Source organism: Canis lupus, chromosome 2 (assembly GCF_048164855.1).
Source record: "Canis lupus baileyi chromosome 2, mCanLup2.hap1, whole genome shotgun sequence".
NCBI classification, from domain to species: domain Eukaryota; kingdom Metazoa; phylum Chordata; class Mammalia; order Carnivora; family Canidae; genus Canis; species Canis lupus.
This window is the reverse complement of record NC_132839.1, coordinates 47,495,724-47,515,443: the sequence shown is the minus strand read 5'-3', so window position 1 is coordinate 47,515,443 and position 19,720 is coordinate 47,495,724. Positions and strand designations below refer to the sequence as shown.

The window sequence follows — 19,720 nt, the reverse complement described above, 5'->3', positions numbered from 1 at the left end:
ATTTACAAGATCACTCTGAGCATTGCTGAGGTTGTATGCAAAACAGTAGACACAGGACCAGTACATAGAAGGAACTAGCAAAGAATCATTGGCATCCTTTTTAACCCTCTAGTGGCTTCTCAACCCACTCAGAGTAAAACACAGTGTCCTCACAGTGGCACACAAGGACCTCCTGCTCTCCTGTGAACTCATTTCCTGCCAGTCCCTTCTCTGGCTGTGCTCCAGTTACCCTGGCCTCCTTCCTGTTTCTCTTTCTGGGAGATCTGCCCTGCTCTGGACCTTCTGCACTTGGTCTGTCTTCTGTGTGGAAGGTCCTTCCCCTGAGTGCATCTACTAGGCTCTCTCCCTTCTTCTGTTCTCTTATCACCTTATCCAAGGGGGGTTTTCCTGATCCATAATATAAAGATAGCAGCCTGGCTGTCTGCAGCCACCCCTTCCCTTCAGATCTTGCTCTTTCCCCTTGCCATCACCCAACATATTCAATATATTTTTGCTTATTGCCTGTCTCTTCCAAGTAGAACATAAGTTTCATGAGAGCAAGGACTCAATTTTGTTCACTGATGTATCCCTAGGTGCTGTGATACCACCAATGCATAGATGCCCACAAATATTTTCTGAATAAATAAAAGTGAAAATAGCACAGGAAAAGGGCACATTGTGGTTGATCATAATTGGTGGGTACATATGCTGTTTGTGTTTATAATAAAGTTATACTTTTCTGCTAGTTTAATAGTTTTTCATCCAGATGATGGAATTAATTATTCACTAGAATCTCCCTGTCTAAACATTTTGACAGACATTACAAGAGATAGTGGATATCAGGTTGTCTAAGAATCAGATTTCTCTGTTCCCCTCCTTCACTTTTAATTGAGGAAAGCATGAGACTTTTTATTTTTCTATAAGATGGCTTTAAGAGTATGATGATGTGATTTTCTCTGAGTATATGTTTTTATATTGGTTGCAAATCTGTAGAAGTCATCAATAAAATTGTCCATAGCATATTAGAATTATTGAGTTGTCCTGTATTTCTGTAGGAGGTATAATTGTTCTTTGAAAAGACAATAGGTTTCTGTTGACATAGGGTTGGCTTGAGCTTATGAATGCTTTGAAAGATTATGTTATGAAAGAAACTACTGGCTTAGTGTTTTGAAAATAGGGCAATGAGAAACTGTATTGATGTTTATTTAAAAGATAGATATTATTTTTTAAAAGATAGATATTTGTGTATAAGTTTCTTCTTACTTTTGAGAGGTACAGCCATATTTCTCAAAGATTTTGCTTTGTGGGGGCACCTGGATGGCTCAGTCACTTCAGTGTCTGCCTTCAGCTCAGTCATATTCTCAGGGTCCTGGGATTGAGCCCCATGTCAGGCTCTCTGCTTAGCGGGGAGTTTGCTTCTCCCTCTCCCTCTTCTTCTGTGTTCTCTCTCTCCACCTCTCAAAAATAAGACCTTTAAATAAAATAAATATTTTGCTTTGTATTCTGAAATATTTATATCAGTTTGGTGGCTGACCGGTATATACAGTTTGTTAAACATGCTCTGTTTCACACCAGAAATGGTGTAGGAAGATATGTATAAGGCCTTCTTTGCTCTGAATTAATGTCCGTCTTTGGGCTTACCTTTCTGTTACATTTTTATATCCTAATATGGCTGCTGCAATATGCTGTTTACTCAAGAGAGATACGATTTTTACTGGAAATTAACATCTTCTTCTAATTCTATCCCCTATCAGTAATGTTCTAAAGATAGTTTAGATGTTCTGCTTCTGCTGGTAATTCCTAGATGAGGAAACCTTTAAATGTGAAAATAATGTTAGGCAGGACATTTGAGGTTTGGCAGTTGTTTTGCAATGTAGATACCAGGTAAGAGATCAGTGTGTGTGGTTTAATATGAGGTCATTAAACTCAAGTATGTGAAGAAATAAATTACTTTCTCTTAACACTTGGTGTGTATTGTTTATTGGACAATGCTTGATTTAAAATTTTTTTATTCACTTGTTTATTAGACAGTGCTTGACTTTTAAAATTTGGGTCTCTAACTCCATGGCAGATAAGAAATATTCTGATAAGGGAATCAAGACAATTGTGTGTGAGTGTGTGTAAGCACACACATATGCATGTATGCACTGGCAAATGGTGGGGAGCAATTTCGTCAAGAGATAATTATTGATTGAACACTGTAGCCAGAGAAGCATGTGCCTTTAGCAAGAAGATTACATCCATCTACCTCAAGTGTCCTCAGCTTGACCTACATCTGTCTTCCCCTTCAGCCTAATTTTATCTGTTGCCTTTAAGTTTTCCTTTCCTACAACCTTCACGACTTACCCAGTCAGGCTTTCTTTCCCCTCCTGCCCCCACAGCAAGTCATACCAAGATTACCAATAAGCTCCATTGCGCCACAAGGATGCTTTCGGGACTAGTGTTATCTGCAAGCAGCTCTTCATGCTCTTGACCACTTCCTCTATAAAATACCCTTCCTTTATCTTCTCTGTTTTGGTGTCTAGTTGTCATAAGGTGGCACCACCCCCCCCTTTTGTTTTTCATTCTCTTTGGCTATATCTTTTTAATGTCCTTTTGCAAGTTTATCTTGCTCTAAAAGACTGTTCACTGCTGGAGTTCCTTCAGGCTCATGCCATCTTTCCATTTCATATTCTTTTTTTTTTTTTTTTTTACAGTATTTAGTTTGGATTGGCCACATAACTAGTGCTTTGTGGCTTATAGTTTTATTTTATTTCTATTTTTTAAAGATTTTATTTATTTATTCATGACAGAGAGAGAGAGAGGCAGAGACACAGGCAGAGGGACAAGCAGGCTCCATGCAGGGAGCCTGATGCGGGACTCGATCTTGGGTCTCCAGGATCACAGCCCAGGCTGAAGGCAGCGCTAAACCACTGAGCCACTGGTGCTGACCCATTTCACATTCTTCTTGACAAACTTAACCATCACTGTGCCAACAGTTGAATGCCAGTCTCTCCAAAATCTTGTCTTTAGACCTGATCTCTCAGCTTCACAGTCTCTGCTACCAATATGGCTTTTCCAGTGAACTTCTGAAACACAGAAACCAAGACTGATCGCACAATATGCACTTGTGAGTGAATAGCCCTAGTAGTTTTTAATTGGGCTGGACTCAATCCTGATATACTCCTTCCTCTCATTCCTTTTATTGAGTTCTGTTAACTCAGTGTCATTACTGTTACTCAGTACAAGAAAGGTACTGAAAAGAAAAGAAGAAAGCTTTTCTTTACTGATAAAACAAGAAGACAGAAGAACATAGATCTAAGCAACACAGTCAATCAGCTTCAATTAATTGACATATATAGAATCCAAGAACTGCAGAATTGACTATAAATTGGGCCATAAAAAAGCCCCCATTAGCAGAAGAATGAAAACATATGGATTTTCCTTTCTGACTTAATTCTTAGGAATTAAGATAGAAATAAATAACATGAAGATAACCTGACAATCCCATTTCTTTTTTAGAATTAAGTACTATGCCTCTAAAACAAAACAAAACAAAACAAACAAAACCCTATGTATCATATGGAAGAACTTAAGATGGAAATTAGAAAGTATTTTTAATTAAATGGCAATGAAAATATGATATACCAAAGCTTGTTTGATGTAACTCACTCAGTCCTTAGAAGGAAATTTGTAGCATTAAATGGATAAATAATGGTATAATCCAAAAATCAGTATCAAATTTTGTCAAAAATTAAAAAAACAATCAAACACAGAGAGTATAGGAAGAATGAAGGAGTAAATACAAGAACAAGAATCAATAAATGAAATCAACAAAGAAGAGTTAGTAAACTAATAACCCCTTGTGAGACCAATAGGATGAATAATATATAATATATTACCAATATCCTGTTACCTATTGAATTAGAAGCCCTGGTCAGCACATAAAGGAAAAAAAAAATAGATGCTTTAGAAAAGATTAAATAAAATTGTCTTCATTTGAAAATAATTTAGTGGTCTACATTGAAAACCAAAATTAATTATAATTTATAAACAAATTATTAGAATTAATAAGTGACCTCAACAAAATGGTAGAAATTAGAATTCATGTATAAAAGTCAATTGTTTTCCTCTATACCAGCTACTCAAAATGAAAATATAATACAAATATCAATAGTTATAAAATGATTTGGTACCTATAAATTAATTTGACAAAATATGTCATAAGTTGCCTATTATGAAAATTTATATATACATACACACGCACACACAAATATATATGTGTATATATGTATAACATGATCAATTAAAGGCTATTAAAAGTTATAGATACTATATGATTCAATGATCTTGCTACTTGGTATTTACCCAAATCAGCTAAAAATTTATGTTTGCTCAAAAATCTGTGCACAAACATTTATAACAACTTTATTCATAATTGCCTCAAATTTTAATTTACCGAAATGTCCTTCAAGAGGCGAATGGATAAACAAACTGGCACATCCATAAAATGAAATATTATTCAGCAATAAAAATAAATGAGCTATCTCAAGCCACAAAAAGGTATAGAGGAGATATAAATAAATATCGCTACGTGCAAGAAGCCAGTTTGAAAAATCTGTATAGTGTATATTTCCAACTATGTGACATTCTGGAAGAAACAAAACTATAGAGATAAAAAAGAGATCAGTGGTTGCCAGGGGCTCAGGGGGAGGGAAGGGAGAAATGAATAGGTGGAGCAGAGGGAATTTTTAAAGGAGTGAAATTATTCTGTGTGATACTGTAATGATGGATTCATTTGTCCAAACTCAGAAATGTACAAAACAAAGTGTGAACCCTAGGGTAAATTATGGACTTTAGTTAATAATAATATATCAGTAACACTTCATCAGTTGTAACAAATATACCATATCAATGATAGATGGCAATAATTGGAGAAATTTTGTGTATTGGGGAGCAGAAGGGATATATGGGAACTCTTGTACTTTTGTATAGTTATTGTATATACCAAATACTCCTCTAAAAAATAAAGTCTGTTACAAAAAAAGACAAAGTAGTCATATTCATGGTTAGGAAGATAATGACATCTTTTTTTTTAAAAGATTTTATTTATTTATTCACAAGAGACAGAGAGAGAGAGAGGCAGAGACACAGGCAGAAGGAGAAGCAGGCTCCATGCGGGAGCCCAACGTGGGACTCGATCCTGGGTCTCCAGGATCACACCCTGGGCTGCAGGTGGTGCTTAACCGCTACGCCACCGGGGCTGCCCAATAATGACATCTTAAAGCCGTCCTCAGATTAATTTGTAAAGCAACTACCAACTAAAATTTTTAACAATTTTATTTGGAAGTTAAGAGTATTAGTCAAACAAATGAATTCTAAAATTTACACGGGAGAGCAGAGAAAAAAGAAATCAATCTGAAGAACCACAACAAGGTTGGAACCTTACCCAGCTAGATACCAAACCTATAGTAATTGATTTTGTGATTTTAGCACAAGTATCAATAATCAGATATACACCTTATATATGGAAATTATATATCTAATAGAGATGGCCTTATACATCACTAGGAGGTAGGGTAGGTTTTATCAATAAAAAGATTCCTTGAAATTTGATTATGTACGTAGATAAAAAATAAAATCTTACCCTCTTCTCAAACCATAAGTAAACAATTTAGGATAGAACAAATGACTGTGAAAAGTCAATTTTCAGAATTTTTCCAAGAAAATATATAAAAAATATATTAGTGATCCTGAGGGTTTTAAACCATACCCACTGCACACATGCCGCACAAACACAACATGTAAAAAAAATCGATGAATCGATGAATTCAACTCACCAAAATTTTTCAAATGTGAATCTTGATACCACATAAAAAAAGTTTTTAAAAGTTACATATTGGGTAGAGTTTCACAGCTGAAAGTACTAAGGAAGAATTATTATCAAAAATTTTAAAGTACTGTTTCAAATAAGAGAAAACTAAGCTGTCAACCCGATAGAATAATGGGTCCCCTATCACAATTTAAGATTGGCAAATATTAAAAAAGTCTTGCAGTGGTAGGTACAGGCAAAGACATTGCCCAGTGGAAACTCATTGGCTGATGTTGGGTATATTAATTAATATATCTACTTTGGAAAACAGTTTGGCAATACTAGCTAGTCAAGTTTAGGATACATAAAACCTGAGTCAACTATTCCACTCTGAGAAAGGGTATTTCTCAATGAGATTTATTGGTAATTTGGGCAGGACGAGTCTCTTGTAGGATAGGATACCTTTCATAACTCTGATTTGCTCCCACTCTGTATGATTTATGCCCCCGACCATGGTCATTGAAACAACCATTCTTCACATGTTTCTAACCACTTTTAGAGGGGGAGTCCAGAGCTCATGAGAAGAACTCTGAGAAAAACTAACATTAGCACCAGAAGACCAGTCTATGTATAGTTTTTAAAGTATGGTTAACTCTATTTTTAGTAGTAAAATAGAGTAAGCATCTTAAATATACATCTGCAGGAAAATAAATAAATTATAGCATCTTCTAACAATACAATAGTATTCCACCTTTAAAATAACTTTAATAAAGCTACATTTATCATTGTGGATACAGTTCCTGAAGGAAATGTTGATTGAAAAGCATGAAATAATATGCCACTTATATAAAATATGTAAGAAATCAAGTTTATAATCATGAAAAGTAGTATTCTGTTTATCCTTAAATCATATATAACAAAATACATGGATAGAATAAATACAGTTTTAGAATACTGATTACTTCCAGCAGGGCATGATGAGAGAGAGTCATCAGAGAGGAGCACACAGAAAATATAATTGTATTTAAATTTTTGTTCCATAAGGTGTGTCACTAGTATGTTCTATGACTTTCTATACACATTGAAGAAATCTGAGTATAAAAGGACAGCAGTGGGAGTGGATGTGGGAACATATAACCGAGGCTGAGAATGTTTGAATAGAGTTAACCCAGAGGTCCGAAAATTATTGTGGACTGAGTTGAATGAAAAAATCAGGTAGGGCAATAAGTAAGGTCTAAGGCCTTTACAACTATTTAGAGCAGGAAAAACCAGGAAATATTAGATTTAGGGTAAATATAGTGATATAATGTTGTAACCCCCCCCCCCCCACACACACACTATTTATTTCATGTTTGCAGAACACTTTGATGGATATGACCTCCCTGGATCCTACCAAGGGATATGATAATACAATTAGCCATAAGTAGGAAAAGAAGTTCATGGTACTTGATATAGGAGTAAGTTACTTCTTAGCTTTTTTACTTGACTTAATTTCTTTAGGGTCAGTTAAAGTGAACTATAGTGTGCTAAAGAAATTTGCATTTATGGTTTCCAAAAGCCAGTGTTTATACTCGTGTCATGACTATAGAGAATTAGAAAGTTGCTAGAATTCTAAGCTGATTTCATTTAATTAAAAGACATACGGTAGAAAGCACTGGGAAAGATAATGGCCCACGTGATCTCTGTGTTCCCTGATAATATTGAGATGTCCTGCAAGGTGTTCCAACATGAACCCGGTTCCATTTTGCTGCCAGAGCACCACTTTACCCAGAAAGTTGGGTTTCTGGTTCCTCTTGAATGTTGCTGTATGCTGTTCACAGTTAAACATGGCCCATAGAATACCACAGATTTGATCAACTGTTGTTCATCTCTCAACCTCCCTTGAAGACCCATCAACGTATTTATGTTGAGCTTCCAGTCTGTTCTTGCTTGTATTTTTAAAATTTCAATGCTGTAATAAGATTTTCTTCTTCTCCATCTCCTCCTCCTCCTCCTCCTCCTCCTCCTGCTGCTGCTGCTGCTGTACCTTTTCCTCCTTCTGCTTCTTCCCTGCTTTGTTCTCTTTCACTCTTGGTAAGGAATAAATCAGAATAATTTAGAATATTTCTACTTCTTCCAAATCTGTCCATTTTGGCAACTTATGCTAAAACATTTGAAGTTCCAACTGAGGGGGTCCCTAAGATCATTCCCAGGTTTGGTGGGTCTTTAGGAGGACTCACTGGACTCAGTATTTGGTCTTATAGCTATGATTTACTCTGAGAGGATACAAAACAAAACCAGCAAAGGGAAAAGTATACACAGGAAATTTGGAGGAAACCAGGGACAAGCTTCCCATTGGGGTCAGATAGGAATTGTGATAACACATGATATGTTGTCTAGCAGTGATGCTCAATAGAGACATTTTTTTCTGTTGGGTTTATATTGGGAACTGGTCACATAGACACTTTCTGCCTAGCATGTACCAAAACTCCAGTGTCTTTGAAGGAAATACATGTTTGTTTGCAAGTACAATTTAGACAGAATGAGTCACTCTTATACTCACAATGGGTCCTTGTCAGTTAGGGTGATTGGAAACCTTCCAATTCTTAGGTTCCCAGATGCCAGCCAAGGGCTAACCTTGCAAGCAGAATTAAGAAGTCAGCCATCTCAGACCTGCTTATTGTGCTTTTCTGCACAATGATTATTCTTTTGTTGAATGGAATGTTAACTTCCCAGGGCTCATTTAAAAATTATGTATACCTTTGGTTAAACTCATTCTGGTCATTTCAGAGAGAGAGAGAGAGAGTGTACAATTGTGATTATTCTTCAGAGCTTGGAATAAGAGTGTAAGTCCAAGGATCTGAACACTTGAGAGACCTCAGACCCTTCTCCTTCCTTTTATTCCTCTCCAAGTGGAGTATGAATTATAAATGACTGATAAAGAGGAGAAATTCTGGGACCTTTTTCTATAGATGAGATTTTAAAGAGACAAGTAGTTGGGCAGAGTTTGGCCTTAACCAGAGGAGACAGGAACTTCTTCTCTGTTAATGCATTTTATTTCTTTCCAAGAACATATGTAGTGGAATCAAAAAATATATCCAGTCCTTTTGGTTGATCTTAATTTCGGAGGGGTTTCTGTCTCTATGATGATATACTTAGTAATACATCTGATTTGTAGAATGATTCCTTCTCCCTCAGTTGGATTACAGATTTAGTAGCAAGTTGAATGATTGATTGGAAGCTGCATTTTAGGGGGAAGAAAAAGGCAGATTTATTTTAAAAGCAGATGCATTTTCTTTTTCTTACATGAAACTGATATGGAGAGATTTTTCTAATAAGGATAGTCTCACTGAGTTAACATTTTTGTGGTGAGGAAGTTGTTTCTACTACAAGCACAATTAAATATAGTCAGATGTAAAGAGTCTTATCCCCATACCATCAGAATGCTAAATAATCCTTCCACAGAATGTCACTTGCCTTTATGTGTTCCCATAGGATGAGTCTATGCTGTCAGACTTTCATTTTTATTGAATTTCGTCTAAATTTTTCTTTTTCTCCCCAATTTAACAGGATGTGATATGAAATTTTCTTTCTTCTGGTAATAAAAACATTTTAATGGTTAACTACAAAGATAGTAATGACACATTCTGACTAATAGTAACTACTTGCTATGTCATTTGATATTTAGATTGTAAAAACATACCCTTTTTTTAGTATTGACACCTAAAGGAGATCTTTGAGAAGCAGTGTCCATCATTGCTATTGAATAATATGCATAATAATCACTTATGCTGTTGTCATTCTCAGACCTTTTTCTGAGTGCTTCTTATTCACACAGTGGTTTTGGTGCAGGTTCCATCAGATACTTTTGGGCGGGCGTGTAAAAGGTTTGCTGTGCTCTTTCCATTTGGCCAATTGCTAGCAGCCAGCGGGGGGATGTCTAGGTTAAAACCATAATAAATGAAACTTCCATTAGGCTTCTGGGCTCTGGGCCGTTTCCTGTAAAGACTTTATCCTGCCGTTAGTGGTTTGAAGAAACAGAATGCTTCTGTTCGTTCAGTAAATGAAAGCTCAATTTTATCAGGTTGGGTAGCACAGGTATCTCGTTTTGTGAAGAGATTCTGCTCCTGATGCTGATAGTTTGCAGAACACGGGTTGACTGTAACTTGTAACTCTTTGGACATTATGATAATAACCTATGAATGTAGGTAGAAAAATGGAACAAATATGTTTATTTTTTTAATATTCTTTGAGGTGGGGAAAACTGAATATCCAGATAGTTAGATTTATCTCATCAGCTTTTTCTTCAAACCTAACTGTTCCTTGAGTTTATTCTTACTTTTAGACTTTCTTTATTCAGAGAAATGCATTGTTAATTGGAGGGATAATATTTTCAAGCATCAAAGAGACCACGGGCCAACAGTGTATTAGCTTTATGCACCCCTCTAAGAACACTTTTTTTCTTCTGGGCACATATTTTAGTATTTATATGTTTGTAGTTCTGTACATCTCATTCTGTACTTACTTGCACAGTGGGGAAATTAGGGTTGGGATGATTTTGCAAAACTCACTAGGAGAGTTTGGGTTTCAGGTAAAATGGAATAAAACCACTCAAACCTTTCCTTGCCCACTGAACACAGATATTAAGCCAGGGTAAACAAAACAAAACAAAACAAAAAAAAAACCTTGGTGAAGCTAGTTTAGGTCTCTGAAAAGTAAATATAATCATGCAGATGAGGGAAAACACCAGAATTGAAATACCATTGAATTAGAGGTGAGTTTACTATTTCCACCTCCTCTGCCAATACCTCTGAATTCAATGCAGTCCACAGTCTAGGAGTCAATATCAAAGGGTTATCTGTAGAACATGTGACTTTTGATATTAGGGTTGTGAGTTCAAACCTCATGTTGGGCATGGAGCCTACTTAAAATTTAAACAGCAGGGCAACAACAAAATCTAGGAGTCAGTATTGGAAGCAGATGGAGAAACCCAAGAGACACCCTCTAGTTCTTGTTTAAGGAATAGAAAAGAAAAGTCCTAAAATTCAGAGAGAAGGGAGAAATCCCCCATTTTTTCATCTCTCTTTTCTCCCATTTTGTCATGCCCTGGCAATCTTGTGGCCAAGGCAACAGCCACAGAAGCAGCTGACAGTAGAAAAGAGCAGGAGCCAAGACAATGAGTGAGGGGGATGTCCTTCCTATTTTGTGAAGCTGTAATTTTGAGGGCGGGGCTAAATCATTGTTTCTTTTTTTCTTTTCTTTTTATTTATTTATTTTGTTTGTTTTAATCTGCATCAACCCTTCCACTACGTGTGACATCACAGAAGTGGGTTGTTTCTGATTAGAGGAGTGATGAAAAGGTACTCTGGAACCAGAGAGTATCAGGGAAGACAGCTGAGAAGAGGGGCTCAGGAAACGATTCCATAATGTTTGTGAATTTTTGAACTCACTATAACCTGTACATTCATGTATCTGACCATGATTAGCATACCATCTAGTTTGGGAATGTAGTTAATGAGTAGAATTTCATGCAAGTTTCAGAGTGACCTCGAATGGGGCGTACCCAGAGCAGATTTGAATGGCCCTTCATAACTTTTGAAAACAACATTGACATCAGCTCACAGAATGTGGGTTGGAATTTATGGTGAGAAGGTAATCAAATCAAATGCCTGGCAAGACAATAATCTCAACATTCTCCATAGATTTAATAAGGCAAAGGATTTTATAAGAATGTTCAGAATGGGGCAGCCCGGGTGGCTCAGCGGTTTAGCGCCGCCTTCAGCCCAGAGCCTGATCCTGGAGACCCCAGATCGAGTCCCATGTCAGGCTCCCTGCATGGAGCCTGCTTCTCCCTCTGCTTGTGTCTCTGCCTCTCTCTCTCTCCTCTCTGTGTATTCTCATGAATAAATAAATCTTAAAAAAATGAAAATATGATTTTAAAGCAGCTATTAATAAAATGCTCCAGTGAATAATCATGAATTTTGAAATAAAAGGTAAATTGAAATATATCCATAAAGAAATAGGAAATATGTAGTAGAACCAAATGGAAATTTTAACATTGAAAAATAAGAGTCTCCTTATCTTACCCTCTCTTACCCACACCCAAATTCCTTACTACATAAATTTGATTAAAAAAATGGAGATGACAGCAGAAAAAAATCAGTAAACCTGAAAGTAAATCAATAGAAGTTTTATAGTGTGAACAAAAGAGAGGAGAAATATTGAAAAATAATGAACAGAGACCCTGGGACTGTTGGGCAATAACAAAAGGCATAATGTTTATATTATTGGAGTCCCAGAAGGAAGGGAGAGTATGGCTAAGAAGTATTCCAAGAAATAATGGCTGCAAACTTTCCAAATTTGACAAAATATATAACCTTATAGATTCAAGAATCTGTTACGTCAAACAAGATAAACTGAAAGACACACACACCCAAGCATATCATAACTCCCTAAAACTCAGGACAAAATCTTGAGAGCAGTCAGAGAGAAAGTGACACCTTATCTGTAGAAAAACTGTGATTCAAATGATAGATTTTTCAGCAGAAATCATGGAGGCCAGAGGAAATGTCATACCATTTTTAAAGTGCTGAAATAAAAGTGCAGAGTCTAGGATTTAGTGAAAATATCTTTGAATGTGAAATTAAGATCTTCTCATATCATGTAAAACCAAGAGAATTTGAAGTCAACAGACTTGCTATAAAATAACTAGTTAAGGAAATTTCTTAGACAGATGGGAACTGACATAAGACATTTGTAATATCAAGAACAGACGAAGTGGTAAATATAATAGGCAGTTCTTGAATTATTTAAAATATGGTTCATGATTGAAATCAAAGTAAAACCTTGTCTGATAGGAATTTTATAAAAAAGAAATATAGCCAAAATCACAATTGAATTAAAATGGAATACTAAAAAGGCAAAGGAAGGAAGGAAAAGCAAGGAATGAAAACAGAAGAATAAAAAACAGTGGAAACAAACCAAATATATTGGGAAACCTTAATATAATACAAACATCAATTATTATATTAAATGTAAATGGTCTGAAGAAACTAAAAGAGATTGTCAGATTGGATTTAAACAGCAAGAAGATAGAACACTTATAACAACAAACTTTCAAAATACAGAAGCAAAACCTAAAATAACTGAAGGATAAATAGACAAATTCACAATTATAATTGAGAAACCTCAATATAATTGAGCACTCCTTTCTAGGTAATACTAGTAGACAGAAAATCATCAAAGATATAGAAGAATTGAACCATCAACCAGCTAGGTTTAAAAAACATTTATATAACATCAACTAAATGCTAATTGGCTAAAATATTTCTAATGAATATACAAGCAATGCTTTTTAGCATATTTTCAAGTTAAGCTGTGAAATGTGAATTAAATAATGTATTTGTGTCTTGCTAATGTGAAATACAAGTTTATGTTTAGAACAACATTTTAATTATTTTTTATTAAAGATTTTTATTTATTTGACAGAGAGACACACAGAGAGCACAACGGGGGAGCACCAAAGGGAGAGGATCTTCACTGAGCAGGGAGCCCAATGTGGGGTTTGATCTCAGGACCCCAGCATCATGATCTGAGCTAAAGGCAGATGCTTAACCAACTGAGCCACCCAGGTGCCCCCAGAACAACATATTAAAAGGCAGGAAAAAGTGGTAAAATATTTTCAAAGCTATAATGACTCAATGTGAAATAATTGAAATAATAATAACTTAAAAACCAGACAGCATTATCTTAAATATTTACTCTGTGCCAAGCACTATTCTAAGCACTTTATATAGACGAATTTATTAAATCCTCATTAGACATTGTTGAGGTAGTTATGGTTAAGCTCTGTAAAACACAGTAATGAGATACAACTTGAATAAATTGGGTTAGATATCAAAATTTGAATTATGACAACAGTATCAAAAAATAAATAATAAAAAATAGCTTTTTTTGACTGAATATTTTCTGTGCATTCAACACTGTGCCTGGCACTTTGTCTCATTTTATTTGTACACTAGATTATATAATCCCCATTAGATAAGTGAGAAAATTGAGGCTTAGTACAACGACTTGCCCATAATACTACCATCTAAGTAAAATATAGCAAAGCAAAATTCCAACCCCTGGTGTCTGTCTCTAGAATCCAAGCTCTTCATCTCTCCATTACTTTCTTTCTTTTCTTTTTTTTTTTCTCCATTACTTTCTGAAGATACTCCATTTCATCCCGGAAGCAGCCCTTGCCTGTACTGGTGGCCATTCAGCAAAGCTGTAGACACTCATAGTCCTGCTCTTCAAAAGGTAGGGACTTCCCAATGACTAAATATCCTGTCCTAGAGTAAGTTAGGGCTAGGTACAAATGCTTGGAGACCTTAATTTTAGAAAATATGTTTCCTTGTGGCTCTTGGCCTCTTTTATGCTCAGCCAAACATGTCGATGTTAAGTATAGGCCAGATCAAAATTACTTGACCCCACTGTTCTTTTTCAAGGATTTTGATCCTTTGGGATCAAAGGAATAGATCTTTTTGAAGGATCTATTCCAAAAGGATCTATTATGAGCTACTTGATACATAGAATAAGGTTTATTTCTCCAAATTTGTTCTTTTTTAAATTAAACACTAAGACCTTAGATAATTATTTTTTTAAATTTATTTATTAGTTTTCATTATGATAGGTATACTCTCTAATCATTGTCCCCTATTTACCCCATCTACTCACCCACCTCCCCTCTGGTAACCATCACTTTGTTCTTTAGTTAAGAGTCTACTTTTTGGTCTCTCTCTCTCTCTCTCTCTCTCTCCCCTTTGATCATTTGTTTCTTAAATTGTATATATGAATGAAATTATGTAGTATTGTCTTTTTTCTGACTTATTTCACTTAGCATTGTACTCTCTGGCTCTATCCATGTTGTTGCAAATGGAAAGATTTCATTCTTTTTTATGGCTGAGTAATAATACATTGTGTATGTATATCTTCTTTATCCATTCATCTCTTGATAGGTATTTGGGCTGCTTCCATAGCTTGGCTATTTTATTTTATTTTATTTTATTTATTTTTTTTTAAAGATTTTATTTATTTATTCATGATAGTCACACAGAGAGAGACAGAGAGGCAGAGACACAGGCAGAGGGAGAAGCAGGCTCCATGCACCGGGAACCCGATGTGGGATTCGATTCCGGGTCTCCAGGATCACGCCCCGGGCCAAAGGCAGGCGCCAAACCGCTGCGCCACCCAGGGATCCCCATAGCTTGGCTATTTTAAATAATGCTGCAATAAACATGGGATGCATGTATCCCTTTGAATTAGTGTTTTTGTATTCTTTGGGTAAATACCCTGTAGTGCAATTCCTGGATCATAGGATAGTCTATTTTTAATTTTTTGAGGAATCTCCATGCTGTTTTACGCAGTGGCTGCATCAATTTGCACTCCCACCAGCAATGCATGAGGGTTCCTTTTTGTTGACATCTTTGCCAATACTTTTTTCTTGTGTTTTTGTTTTTAGCCATTCTGACAGGTGTGAAGTTATATCTCATTGTAGTTTTGATTTGCATTTCCCTGATGATGAGGGATGTTGAGCATCTTTTCATGTATCTGTTGGCCATCTAGGTATCTTTGTAGAAATGTCTGTTCATATCTTCTGCCCATTTTTAATTGGATTATTTGTTTTCTGGGTGATGAATCATGTAGGATCTTCTTATTTTTTAAAAGGATTTTATTTATTTATGAGAGACACACAGAGAGAGGCAGAGACATAGGCAGAGGGAGAAGCAGGCTTCTACCAGGGAGCTTGATGCAGGACTCCATCCCAGGACCCTGGGATCACGACCTGAGCAGAAGGCAGATGCTCAACCACTGAGCCACCCAGGTGTCCCTCATACAAGTTCTTTATATATTTTGGATACTAACCCTTTATCAAATATATCATTTTCAAATATCTGCTCCCATTCAGCATATTGCCTTTTAGTTTTATTGTTTCCTTCACTGTACAGAAAACTTTTATTTTGATATAGTCCCAATAGTTAATTTTTGCTTTTATTTCCCTTGCCTCAGGTGACATATCTAAAAAATGTAGCTTGGGCCCATGTCAGAGATTACTGCCTGTGCTGTCTTCTAGGATTTTTATGGTTTCAGGTCTCACATTCAGGTCTTTAATCCATTTTGAGTTTATTTTTGTGTTGGTGAAAGAAAGTGGTCAATTTAATTCTTTTGCATCCAGATTTGACTTTGATTTGATCCCTAATGCGTCCGATCTGTAATATGTCAAATTACCTTCTTTCCTACATAGCATTTACCACTCTGTGTAATTACATATGTATTTGTGAAACATTCCTGTCATTCACGCTTAGCTGTTTGTGGGAAACACTTCAATCTTGCATTCTCAAGCTAAAGCTCTAAAACTTGCATTTCTTGAGATTTCCATTATAGTTTTCTCAGTTTTTCTGACTTGGTACATTGGAACAAGAACAGACCTCTCACTTCTATAAATGCTTTTTTCTTTAGTCAATCTTATTTTAATATAAAGTTTTAAAATATCAGGTAGAATTTTTGTTGATATGAGTATGTATTTGTCCTTCCAGATGCATCTGTAATGCTGGAAAGAAAGATAATAAGTTCAAAGCAGAGATTGGCCAGCTACCATCTGCTGCATTTTTGTAAATAAAGTTTTTTCAGAACACAGCCACACTCTTTCATTTAGGTGTTGTCTGTGTCTTTGATGCCAAAATAGCAGAACTGCATAATTGTGATACACCATGTGGCATGTAAAGTCTAGAATATTTGCTAACTGGTCTCATACAGAAACTGTTTGCCTACCCTGGTTCAGACATTAAAAGGCCCTGGTTAATTGATCATACTGGTTAAAGATCCTGGTAGTAACTTTTGGCTCTTCTTTCCCTGAAAAGGACATAGGAAAGTAGTCTACATGGCTATTATTAACAAAAAACAAGAGATAACAAGTTTTGATGAGGACATGGAGGAAAGAGAACCCTTGTGCACTGTTGGTGGGAATGCAAACTGGTGTAGCCGCTATGGAAAACAAAATAGAGTTTCCTCAAAAAACTAAAACTAGAAATATCATATGATTCTAGGTATATACATCCCCCCAGAATGAAATCAGTATTTCCTCACTCCCTTCTTCACTATAGCATTCTTCACATTAACCACGATATTAAAACAATCTATGTGGTTATTGAGGGATGAATGGATAAAGAAAATGTTGTGTGTGTGTGTGTGTGTGTACATATACATATACATATATACATACACAGTGGAATATGAGTTAGCCATAAAAAGGAGGAAATCCTGCCATTTGCAACAACATGGCTGAACTGGGAAGATGTTACACTGAGTAAACTAAGTAAAAGAAAGCAATCTTATGAAATGTATTTTTTTCACATCAACCTCATAGTTACATTCATTACTAGAATTTTTCTATAACTACTCTGATAAAAATCTTAAAAAATAGTTTCTTGGGATGCTTGGGGGTGGCTCAGTGGTTGAATGTCTGCCTTCAGCTCAGGTCAAGATCCCAGGGTCCTGGGATCAAGTCCCACATGGAGCTCCCTGCAGGGATCCTGTTCCTCCCTATACCTATGTCTCTGCCTCTCTGTGTCTCTCAAGAATAAATAATTTTTTAAAAAATACAGTTTCTTAAAAATGCTTTAAAAAATATTTGCAGACATTACCAATCAAATGTTTCAATCTTGATCAGTGAGAGGAAAGTGTGAGACTTTCTAGTCACGTTTTACGCATTGATGTGCTTGGCCACCACCAAGAAGACTCAGTTATGTTCTCTCTCCTTATATTGTGTTTTCTAGGAGCCACTGAAGTTGTTTCCCATAGAGAAGCACTCTCTCATGGAGTGATTGGTTCGGTCTTCATGCAGTCATGGATATGGATAAACCATCGGTCTGGGGCTCTTTGAAACAGCGGACCAGGCCTTTGTTAATCAACCTAAGCAAGAAGAAGGTAAAGAAGAACCCAAACAAGCCACTAGACCTAAGGGCAAGGCGTTCTCTGGACCGCCGTCTCAGCCTCTCTGTCCCTGACCTCCTGGAGGCTGAGGCCTTAGTCCCAGAGGGGCGGCCTTACTCTGGGCCCCAATCATCCTACACCTCAGTGCCCAGCAGCCTGTCGACGGCAGGGATCTTACCCAAGAGCAGCAGTAGCTCCTTGAAACAGTCTGAAGAAGAATTGGATTGGAGCCAGGAAGAAGTGGGCCATCTCCATGTGGTGGAAACAGACTCGGAGGAGGCCTATGCTTCACCTGCTGAGGACAGGAGGCCTTCCAGCAATGGCATCTTGGATCTGCTCCAGAAAACTCCTATTGGAGAGGATGCACTGGAAGAGCCAGAGGTGAGACCAGGGCTGGGCACTTTTCTGTTCCTTGTTCTTCTTTCCTCCTTTCGAAGGGTCCTTAGTGCCCTTGGAAAATTTGGTTAGGAGTTATTTTTGTGGTTATCTTGGCTGGAGAGAATGTCATTTATACGAAATTTAAATCCAGGTGATATCGATTGCACCCACTGTTCCCATTTGTTTTAGGGTTGACCTCTGTGTATTTTAAAACTATTACAAATAACCTTTCTAGAGTACTTTAAGGCATTAAAAGCCCTATTGGATGAGTTTTCCTTTTTTCCATCTCTCTGGCAAAGAAATTAAAAGCATAACTTTTCCTCAAACGTTTTGCTTTAACTCTGTGAGTGTGTGTGTCTCTCTCTCCCAGCAGTGCTCAATGCTACTGTAGACAAAAATGCATGCTAATATTGCCAAGAAATGTATGTATATGTGTCTCCCTTTAACTGGAGGGAGAGTTGGAGAGTTTCAACTTCCTCTTATTTCACATGTATGTGTGTGCATTTATATGTGCTTATGCACATGTGTGCACACTTGCCTATGGATAGCTTCACTTGCATTCTCTAAAAAACAAAAGGATAAAGACTGAAGGAATCAATGGATTCATTGATTTCACAAAGCTTTAATTTTTCAATAAGATAAAAGAGCCAAATACAATTAATTATGAGACAAATCCTGTATTTCTAGAATGAGTTTAATGTGTACATTCAGCTACCAGATTACTAAATTGTGGTGATTGGTTTAATCAGTTGTTCTTTTTTTTTTTTTTTTTTTTTTTTTAGTTTCCCATTAAGGGCACTAAAATAGGTTGTGGTGTTGAGGGAGGAAGTTAATTTTTTTTTAATTCTGAGTTACTATTATAATCGCATACAAAGCTGGGTATTCAATTGGGATTTTTGGTTTACCTTAAGAGCCAAAACCTGTTAATTATGTCATATATTTGGGTGTTATTACGGAATGGATCATGGATATTTGGACGATGTTGTGACCAGATTCTTTTGGAAACATTACAATAAGGCACCATTAACCATTAAATGACTTAACTATCTTTTCCCATACCATTTACCTTTATGAAGTTCTTTTTGTAACAATGTTATGATTGTTACTATTTTTGATTTTTACTATTTATAAATTTGAAATGTCTTTCTACTAATCAAAGCATAAATAAGGTGAATTATTAAAAATAACTCCTAATTCACAGTTCAGTGGAAAGGGGGTAACGTGAAATTGGATAACTGAAATTTATCTTCTTGTTACATTATTAACTGATTAGAAAAAAAAATGGCTGGGTTTTGTGGCTTTGATAGACTAACACTCACAGATTAGAATTTTTTTTAGGGTTAATTTTTTTTTTAATTTTATTTTTATTTAGGAGAGAGAGAGCGCAGAGGGAGGAGCAGAGGGAAAGGGGCAGTCTCCCCACTGAGCAGGGAGCCCTATGTGAGGCTTATCCCAGGACTCTGAAATCATGACCTGAGCCAAAACCCAAGAGTCAGATGCTTAACTGAGCCATCCAGGTGCCGTGAAGTTGTTTTGCTGACTATAAATATTTGAATACCTACTCTAACTCAGGCACCATGAAGGTTACGACTATGAATAGAGATGAATAGAAAAGTGACT

At 36.3% G+C, this 19,720-nt stretch overlaps 1 protein-coding gene across 9 annotated transcripts in view; it reads left to right on the top strand.

Annotated features, from left to right (window-relative positions):
- The window catches only part of MCTP2 (multiple C2 and transmembrane domain containing 2), a 242,141-nt gene that overhangs the window by 33,875 nt on the left and 188,546 nt on the right, over positions 1-19,720 (top strand). For 4 of the 9 annotated variants that reach the window (XM_072798333.1, XM_072798326.1, XM_072798339.1 and 1 more), the window contains one exon: positions 17,566-18,103. In XM_072798333.1, coding sequence (XP_072654434.1) covers positions 17,636-18,103 — 468 coding nt within the window. In that variant the 5' untranslated portion in view covers positions 17,566-17,635. Of the gene's footprint in view, positions 1-13,237; positions 13,420-13,961; positions 14,051-17,565; positions 18,104-19,720 lie in introns of those variants that run through there. The other 5 variants (XM_072798352.1, XM_072798294.1, XM_072798305.1 and 2 more) reach the window with 3 other exon arrangements.